The 9,567-nt window shown below is 44.5% G+C and overlaps 1 protein-coding gene and 1 pseudogene across 2 annotated transcripts; both read right to left on the bottom strand.

Moving 5' to 3' along the window:
- Positions 1 to 297: 297 nt before the first annotated feature.
- On the bottom strand, positions 298 to 5,288 carry LOC147610284 (G-type lectin S-receptor-like serine/threonine-protein kinase SD2-5 pseudogene; annotated as a pseudogene). The gene is made up of 2 exons (XR_015264033.1): positions 3,309 to 5,288; positions 298 to 472 (listed from the first exon to the last, which is right to left on the bottom strand). The product of XR_015264033.1 is annotated as a G-type lectin S-receptor-like serine/threonine-protein kinase SD2-5 pseudogene (transcript).
- Positions 5,289 to 5,606: 318 nt separating this feature from the next.
- LOC147610283 (EP1-like glycoprotein 4) lies at positions 5,607 to 7,186 on the bottom strand. The gene has a single exon (XM_086786255.1). It carries the CDS (start codon positions 7,184 to 7,186, stop codon positions 5,774 to 5,776), a length of 1,413 nt encoding a protein of 470 aa, XP_086642381.1. The 3' UTR covers positions 5,607 to 5,773.
- Positions 7,187 to 9,567: the final 2,381 nt, after the last annotated feature.

Genomic DNA, 9,567 nt, shown 5'->3' with positions numbered 1-9,567 from the left:
AATGTACCCCTCCAAAACCATCCGAGGCCTGAATATGATGAACAGCATACTCGGGGGGTCACTATATGTAAATCCTCTATATCACATGCGTTCAAGGCCTATTTAAAAAGTCCCTTATCTGTGAATTTTTGAGTGAATATAATATATCCTTTCCTATTAAAATCTATAAATTTTTTTCAAAATACAATAAATAAATCCCCTCTGTAAATATATTTATGTAAGTTTTAAATATTTAAAATGTCCTTCTGTTGAACCCACGTGATACTTACATATATATACGAGTGACCCCCCCGAGACAGCATATTGAAGCCTTCTGTGGCATTCAAACTCCAAGCCTTGACACATGATTTCCTTCTTTTTGGAGAGAGACGAACCGAGCACTTTACTCCACTTCCTCCATGGAAGAGCCTGCCAGTGGCCCACTTCCGTTGGATCTCCACTTGATTGAATTTGATTGGTAAACTTGAGGACACTGTCAAGAAAAAGAAAGAAATTGTGATTAGTTTTAATTTCATAGAGGGCTTCATTCCTTTGTTTCCAGACATGCCACAGCAGAAGAATTCTGACAGACTGCCACATTAAGGGGTCAAGATGATGACATTCCCCCAAAAGCACTTCTTTCCAGCTGCGTGGGGAACTTCTAATCTTCACAAAGGCCTCATTAAGTACACTCAAGAACTGTTTAGTGTTTGGGCAAGGGTAAAAGAGATGCGGGACAGTCTCTAGCTTTGCTTTACACCGGGGACAAATACCATTCCCATGACCCAGCTTCAGAGCCTTCTCTTGAATCCAGTTTGCTTTGTGAATTACCAACCAAGCCAGAATTGCATGCTTTCTTTCTTGAGCAAAGGCCCAGATTAATTTGAAGCGAAAAGCCCATTGATATTTGTTCCAGGACAAGGACCACCTTTTGTTGAGTTTGAGAACCAAGTTGCCTACATTATATGAGTTAGGTAGCTTGACAAGGTTAATAGCAGACCCCCACCGAAGGGCTTTAGAAAATTCTTTGTAATCACATTTAATCCCGGGTGGAATGGCAACCTTCAGTGCATTACATCTTTGCTCAATCAGCTCAACTCCGCCCCTTGGCAAGGTGAACTTATTACTGATTTGAACTCTGTTTAACATACCAGATGAGTCACATAGATCTCCCCAAACCTTTACTCCAGCTTTGAAACAAGAGAGGCCAATCTGAACTTGATCATTGGCAATCGGCTTCACCAGGTGTCCAAACCAAACTGAATCAGTTGCATACGCATACCGACACCTCTTGGTAAACATCTGAAAGGAAAAGAGCTTCTTATAACCCATCCATGACTCCCACATTCTGCGACAGAGTTTGCTGCCTGTTGGTGAAAGGTGGGTCTTTGAGAAAAGAGCCTCATTGAGGGAGAACCCCTTCCAAGCCCTTTTGTCTTTCAGCCAGAATTTTCCCACATCCCTTTTGAGCAGGTCTGCCCATACATCATTAGATAAGATGGCCGTTTGAATCCATTTTGCTGCTAGCTTTTCAGCCAGCAATCCAATGTTGATTATACCCAAACCCCCCTATTCTTTATCCATACAGCATACCTGAAAGGCTACCTTGCAAATCCTCTTTCTGTCAAGTGAACCACCCCATAGGTAGTTACCCATAATAGAGTTCAGTGAGTGAAGTCGGGTTTTGGAGGGCCTCCAGCAAGCAAGAAAATATACTACTGAGGGGATGATGAAATGGTTGAGTACAAAGGCTCGAGAAGCAACACCCGTGTTTATATGAATCCATTTCATAACCTAGTTTTTGAGCTTAAGCAACACATTCCCATCTGTGTTTGACTGAGATGTTAAACCCCATGGGAATGCCAAGAAGCCTCAACACAACCCCTTCCAGAATAGCCTTACAACCTTGCAGACAGAATTGCGGGAGGGGGCACACCTTCAAAGACTCTGAAACTGGTCTTGGCATGGTTTATTTGAGATCCACTGGCTAAACAGAAAGTATCCAGGCAGGCCATTAAGTGGGCTGCCATCTGAACTTCATTTCGAAGAAGAACATTAGTGTCATCAGCAAAGAGTTGAAGACATAAGGGCCCAGAATATGTGACTTTTACAGTGGACCCATTAAGAGAATCCATTGAAGAGTGCAAAAAGGGCATGCAAATAGGCTGAGCATCCATTAGCTTTTGAGGTAGTGGTATGTGGCATAATATGGGCTATTCGTAAGACAAGGCGTTAGAGCCATGTTACATGCTTTGGATATTTGTAAGGTTGTCAATGTGCATCACCCATAAATCCCACTAGGGAGGAAAGGTTCAAGGATGTGTGTGGAGGCGCTCAAGCAACCGTGAAAAGGTATCCAAATCGATTTATGGTGATCAATTCTAAAAAAAATTTACAAACAGAGAGGGACACATTTGTGCTACCTCACCATCGTGATAAGTAAATTATAACCATAACCTTTTATTATATCATATTTATGCATGTTAATTTACACTCGATGTGTTTTTTCTTACAAGGTTGTGTTTCACGCGGATATAAATGAGAAGAAATGGTGGTATGTCATACAAGTCCCTCTTCGTTCAAAGGGCATTTTTCAAGATAGGGAGATATTGAAGAGCTCATGGACGAAGTGGCAATAAAAAATGAACATGCAGAGGATTAAGTACAAGATAAAGAACCCGAGATACCACCAACTAATTAAGATGAAGGTTTCTTTACCCAAGATAATGAGGATGGAATTAATTTCGAGCATAATGATAATGATGTTGAGTCCATTGCTAGTGGGATTGGTCTTTTGGTTGATCTTGCAATGGGACATATGGATCTTGAGATAGACCAGTTAGCATGTATGGATTTGAAGGAAGATGTAAGAGATATTGGGCCAAGCTCACCCTAATTCATTAAACAATTGCTCAATTTGCCAATCTTGATTCAGTCCATATTTAATTATATTATTACAATGCATTTATGCTTCTTCTTCTTCTATGATATCGGCTCTCTGAATGCTCTTTAGATTTCTTTCCCAATACGCGACTCTACTCACGGCTATACATGTGGCTATAGCCGCATATTAGCAGCGCACGACTGTAGTCGCATGCATAGTCGTGTACTATAATTGTGTACACCCTACGCACTTGTGCAAGTGCTCTCTCTCTACTCTCTCTCCTCTTCACGTGGCTATGATGTGCGCCTATGCTTCCTATCTCTTGTATTTCATTTGTCCACTGCCAGCACATGCAGAGAGAGAGAGAGAGAGGAAGATTGAACTGTCCTGCCTAACAACACACAGGACACAGTAGCATAACAAGACATATGTAGCCTATACTAACCTCATGAGCTGGCATTAGATTCATCGAGCATGGGGTGCAAGAAGCCATGAGGATGGCGAGGTGGGCGGAACAGATCCCTCCGTTGTTGTTTGTGATTGTGGATCTTCGAAATGATCAAAGGTGGAAGAAGACCTCGATACTGTTAATTTGAGCCGTTCGTAGGCCTCCAAAAAGGACGACTGGTCGTCGGATGAAGGGCTCTGAAGAGGCGGCGGAGGGATATCCGCCACGCCCTCCAGCATTTTGACGACGAAAGACATGGGCGGCCGGGCGGTGGGGTGTGGCTGGACACACCAGAGCCCGATCAAAACCATGCGCTCCAGGCTGGCGGCTGGCACGGCTGAGAGGAGGCGGTGGTCCAGCAGGGCAGCCATGCTGGAATTATGCTCGTACAGAAGGGTGCCGCTGCCACCCTGGACTGAAGCAGCAGGGGTCGGATTGGCTGCATCCAATGATATAGCGGGGATGGAGTTTGCTGCATTTGATGACGTGGTTACTATTCGGAAGGCTATCGTGGGCAGGTAGCCGTAGTCGGCATCGAGGGAGCGCCTGCCGCTGATGAGCTCCAGCAAGACGACACCGTAGCTGTAGACGTCCGACTTGGCTGTGATGGTGGCGTCCTGCAGCCACTCCGGCGCCAGGTAGCCTCTCGTTCCTTTGAGGGTGGTCATGGCGAAGCTCTGGTGGTCCCGCCCGACCAGCTTAGCAAGGCCAAAGTCCGCCAGTTTGGCGTTGAACTCCTCATCCAGCAGGATGTTCTCTGGCTTCACATCGCAATGCACGATGCGCTCTGCGCACTCGTGATGCAAGTAGGCAAGCCCCTTTGCCGTATCCAGAGCTATCCTGCACCTCTGCTCCCAATCCAGCTGCGCCTGGTCTCTCCCCGGATTAACGCTGAACAGCCACCTATCCAAGGACCCATTTGCCATATGCTCATACACTAGCATCCTGGACTCACCCTCGATGCAGAAGCCCTTGAGAGTCACCAGATTCATATGTGACACGCTGCCTATGGTGGCCACCTCCGCCCTGAATTGAGCCGAGCTTTGGCCATGGCCCTCTTCTAGCTTCTTCACTGCTAGCTTCACACCAGACGGCATCACACCTTCATATACCGCCCCAAACCCTCCAGAGCCGAGCTTTGTGGAGAATTCCTTGGTGGCCATCTCCAGCTCCTTGTAAGTGAACCTAGGAGGAAGCCTTGGAAGCGCCTGCAGAAAAATCTCTTCACTTGCAGCTTCTGATTGAAGAAATACGTGTGACAACTGGCATCAAATATTTCTATTTTAAATATGTTTTTAATTAACTAAGCGATGCAAGCCAAAAGGTGCATCGAACATGTATAAAGCAAATAGCCACGCCTAATAAAATGCACCGATTCAGTTCTCTGTCTGTGTACGCGCTTCACAGCGCTGTTCTCTTAACTCTCTGTGTAATTCAAAATTCTACATGGTATCTCGCTGAGAGGTGCGCAGACCCTCCACGAATTGCCACAGCGCTCCCTTCCCTCTGGTGTTGCTGATCCGGACAGCCTCATCCGATGGCGCAAGGGAACCGCTCCTACAAGATTGACAGGCTGACGGATACCAATTTTCAACCCTGGAAGACGAAAATGATTATGATCCTACAAACACAGGATCTGATGGCTATTGTTGATGGCACCTCTGTGTGCCCCGCTCCTGCTGACCCTACACACGCGGATTGGAAGGCGAAGGACCTCAAGGCAAGGCTCGAAATGTTACTCCACATGGAAGATGCGCAGACCCAGGCGGTACGAACCCTCACCACAGCAAAGTCAATCTGGGATTATTTGATTGCTACATACGAACGGAAGAACAAAGCCTCTCAGGGGGCGCCATCACTTGGCAATCCAAAAGGCAAACTTCAGTGACACTCTCAACAGCTGAAGCGGAGTTTGTAGCTGTGGCATTAGCTGCCAAAGAAGGACTATGGCTACAATCAGTCATTGAAGAACTCAGGCTAATTCCTAAACCATCTTTAAAAATTTTCTGTGATAACATGTCATGTATTTTCTTAGCCAGCAATCCAAAGCATTCAGAAAAGACAAAGCATGTGGATTTGAAGTACCATTTTACACGCGAATTGGTGGAATCGAAGAAACTTGAATTAGAGCATACATCAACACAAACAATGTGGGCTGACTTCCTAACGAAAGCTCTACCAGCTGATAAACACAAAGAATGTTCAGAACATGTTGGCTTACTCAGAGCTCTCACAGAAGAGGATGCCCTTGTCAAGGGGGCGTGAAGAAATACGTGTGACAACTGGCATCAAATATTTCTATTTTAAATATGTTTTTAATTAACTAAGCGATGCAAGCCAAAAGGCGCATCGAACATGTATAAAGCAAATAGCCACGCCTAATAAAATGCACCGATTCAGTTCTCTGTCTGTGTACGCGCTTCACAGCGCTGTTCTCTTAACTCTCTGTGTAATTCAAAATTCTACACTGATCTTCTTCTACCCCTTCTTAATTTGCACCAACAATAACACAACACCATGATTAAGCACAAGCTGGCACCAATGGCTGCACAGACAACTCCTATCACCTCGTGCGTTCTGGAAGAATGCCTCTCTCTCAGAACCTTGAGCAGCATCAACTGGCTGCTGTTCGCCCTTGTAGGCACAGTTTGCAGAACTGAGAAAAGAGAACAGGAACCGGTGGCCGGGTCATACAGCGCCGCCTTGCAAGTGCAATTCTCCACGCACAAGGAACCGCAAACCTCAGATGAGTGAGCTGGAAGAGCAGAGAGCTGAGGTTGAAAGGAGACATTTACAGGAACAAAGGTGTAAAGGCTGGAATCGACCATGGTTTGTGTGCAATTTGATGCATAAGAGGGCAGAGCTTTGAGAGGCTGGCAATCAGGGCCACTTTGTTGGAAACCTTGTGGGCAGCTGCACGATCCCGTGGCCATGTCGCAAACACTAAAATCCCCACACTGTTCGGGATACTCGCAAGCACTTATGGAGGAGTTGTAAAATATTTCCCATTGATGTTCAGTCCGGTAATATGCTAGCAAGTTTGCTGAGAGAGGATCTATCAAAGCAACTCTCAAAGTGCGATTAGATGGTGGGACAAGAGTAGGAGTAACAGACCCAAGAACTGTTGCATGCTTATCATAGAACGTTAATCCATCCTCAACAGTCACATAGGCAACGGCCTCTGTATTAGCCGCTAGGCTGTAGCTCCAGTACACAAACCTTGAAGTGGAATCATTACGGTTAGTGAAAAGAATCAGAGTGCTCTTGTTGTTGAGCTCCATACCATAGCTGCCTGGGACACTGAAGTCGGCGTTGCCGCCCGGGACAGAGGACTCACTGTAGAGAGTGGTGTTAACTGTAAAATTCATTCCTGAGTAGAATTGAAACACTGGGCTCTGGTCGAAGCTTTGCCATACAGTGGCGCCTTGCTTGTTTTGCAAAACAAGGTTCCCAGAGTCTTGGAGGGTAAGGTTGTGGACACCCATTCGTGCTGTGTGGGTTTGCCAGGCCGTGTTGACGTTGCCATCATATTGGAACAGTAAATCTCCGTCTGCAGACAAGTAGAGCCGACAAGTGGTTGCCGCAAGAGGCTGGGCGTTATGGGCGGCCCATAGCATGGAACCAGGGTTAATCTTAACGTTTCTTACACCAGCCATACAGTAAGAGCCGGGGGAACCCCGCCAGGTTTCAACATTGAGATTAAACATGCCATTGGGAGAGACAAGAACTACGTGGTTGGAGTTCACAGGAGGGAGATAAGTGCCCAGAGGGATACTAGAGGGTACTGAGGACTCGGAATCATCACTAATAACAGCAGGCAGCATCGAGGAAAGGAGTAAATCTAACAGAAGCCAGTGCCAGAATGGCGAAGCCATGTTGGCGAAGCAAGCAGAGATTAATCGAACTACAGACACACAGACATATATATATATATCTGACTGTAGACCTACCCTAACGTAAGGCCATAGACCAGCTTGACTTTGAGAAAAGTAATCTAAATAAATATATCAAAACTAGCTTGACCTTCGAGAATCAGCTAACACATACTCTCTCTAAGATGTTGACTAGTTCCAACGTCCGGCTTTGAAATACATTATTGTGCCTAAAGGTCCAGGAGACAACAATCAATTTATTCATAGCCGAACGGTCCAGGAGTCAGCAATCAAGTCTTTTCAAGAGACAGACTGAAATTGACGCACCACCTAGACTTTTGCAAGTGGCAACAATGCTTAAGAAAATAGACTCTATTTGGCACTAGTGGGTAGACCCGCGCTTTGCACGTCTTTTGAGACCTTCAAACTCAAATTTTACCCAAACCTCCTCCTCCCTTTCCGGGAACCGCCAAATTCTTGCTACGTGGTAACTCTGTGAAACTCTTCTTTTTTTGACGGGTCGGTTATTGCGACCGATGTAAAGCACTCTACACGTGTTTGCATCTATGACACATGCATATGCACATAGAACACACACACACGCATATAAAACATGCACACATACATAGAACACACACATATACATAGAATACACATCCACATAGCATATCATGCACACACATGTGCGTACACATACATAGAATACACATCCACATAGCATATGCATGCACACACATGTAATGAACACACATGACTCGTACACATGCCTCCCTTAATGCAAATATATATATGCTTTTTTAAAGGTTTAAGAGAGACCAACATCTCATCAACTACAGCTTTTGGACCACGGTTAGTTTAGAAGAAATGGTGTGTATAGTACGTGTGTGCTAGCCTTTGGTAGGGTTGCTTCTCAAAAATACACTCAAATCCCATCATCTTATCCTATCACCTCTATACCCCATGAAGTATCACAACAGCTCACCCATGACATCCTTTATTTTGAAATTCCTCGTGAGGAGCATCTTCACCTCATGAATCCCACCATCATTGTCCCCTGTGACAATCAAGTCATTATTATTGATGGCAACTACAATAATGCCCATGACGTATCGTAGCTCACGCAAATCCTTTTTTCAAACTTTCTCTTCGGAACCATCTTCACCTCATGAATGCCACTATCATTTGTTGAGATGTCAAGCTCATGAATATCCTTTTTTCAAACTTTCTCTTCGGGACCATCTTCACCTCATGAATGCCACTATCATTTGTTGAGATGTCAAGCTCAACATTAGCTGACACTCACAAAGCACCTAGGTGACCATTCGACATTCACATCTGGTGAGTTTGGTAGCTGGCATCGACATATCTATGCCAGAGATTCTACAACTGGACTACACCCACTAGTCCACATCTACCCACTCCACTTTAGCGTGTTCACATTATGGACCGCTTGTATATAGTCTAGTATGTGTATTAGTCACTTTATCTCCTTTGTAGACCTCTTTTGTTGAAGAAGAAGAATAACAATTTTCATCCTCTCATCTTGTGTGTTCTCTTCTAGAGTTTGTGTGAGTGTGTGTGCTTGTAAGCGATCAAGCTCTCTTCCTCCCTACATCTTTTCATGGTATTAGATCTTTGTTCATGCTAAGACGCTGAGTGTGATAAGTAAGAGAAGCATAGGAGGCGATACGAGGGTAAGAGCTTCATCTAAAAAAGACTTAAAATTTTTCCCATTACAAAAAAAATACAAACCTTTTTTAACTAATTCTACGCTCTCTCTCTCTCTCCCCTCTCTCCCCTCTTCCCTCTCTCTCTCTCTCTCTCTCTCTCTCTATTTTATACACACACACAACATCAGCAACAACCATCGTATTAGGTTCTTTATCTCTCTCTCTCTCTCTCTCTCTCTCTCTCTCTCTCCCCCCTCTCTTTCCCCTTAAAAAAAGGGGAAAGAGAGGGGGGGAGAGAACCATCGTATTAGGTTCTCTCTCTCTCTCTCTCTCTCTCTTTCTCTCTCTCTCTTTAAGGGAAAAGAGAGGGAGAGAGAGAGAACCATTGTATTAGGTTCTCTCTCTCTCTCTCTCTCTCTCTCTCTCTCTCCCCTTAAAAAAGGCTCTTTTTTTATTTTTCCCATTTTAAAGATAACAAAATACCTTTAAAAAAACTAATTCTACTATTTTTGTCTTCTCTATGTTTCTCTCTCTCTCTCTCTCTCTCTCTCTCTCTCTCTCTCTCTCTCTCTCTCTCTCTCTCATTTAAATTATGCGAAAAATTTCTCTTTTTCCATTTAATTTCTTGGATCTCAAATATCATGGGAATTCCTCTTTTTGCATTTAAATGATTGAATTCCAAATGTCATGGGAATTCCTTTTTTATCATAAAAT

Source organism: Cibotium barometz, chromosome 49 (assembly GCF_041138505.1).
Source record: "Cibotium barometz isolate CiBa-2024 chromosome 49, ASM4113850v1, whole genome shotgun sequence".
Classification (NCBI taxonomy): Eukaryota; Viridiplantae; Streptophyta; class Polypodiopsida; order Cyatheales; family Cibotiaceae; genus Cibotium; species Cibotium barometz.
Note: the sequence above shows the minus strand (reverse complement) of the source record. Positions and strands in the feature narration are given on the sequence as shown.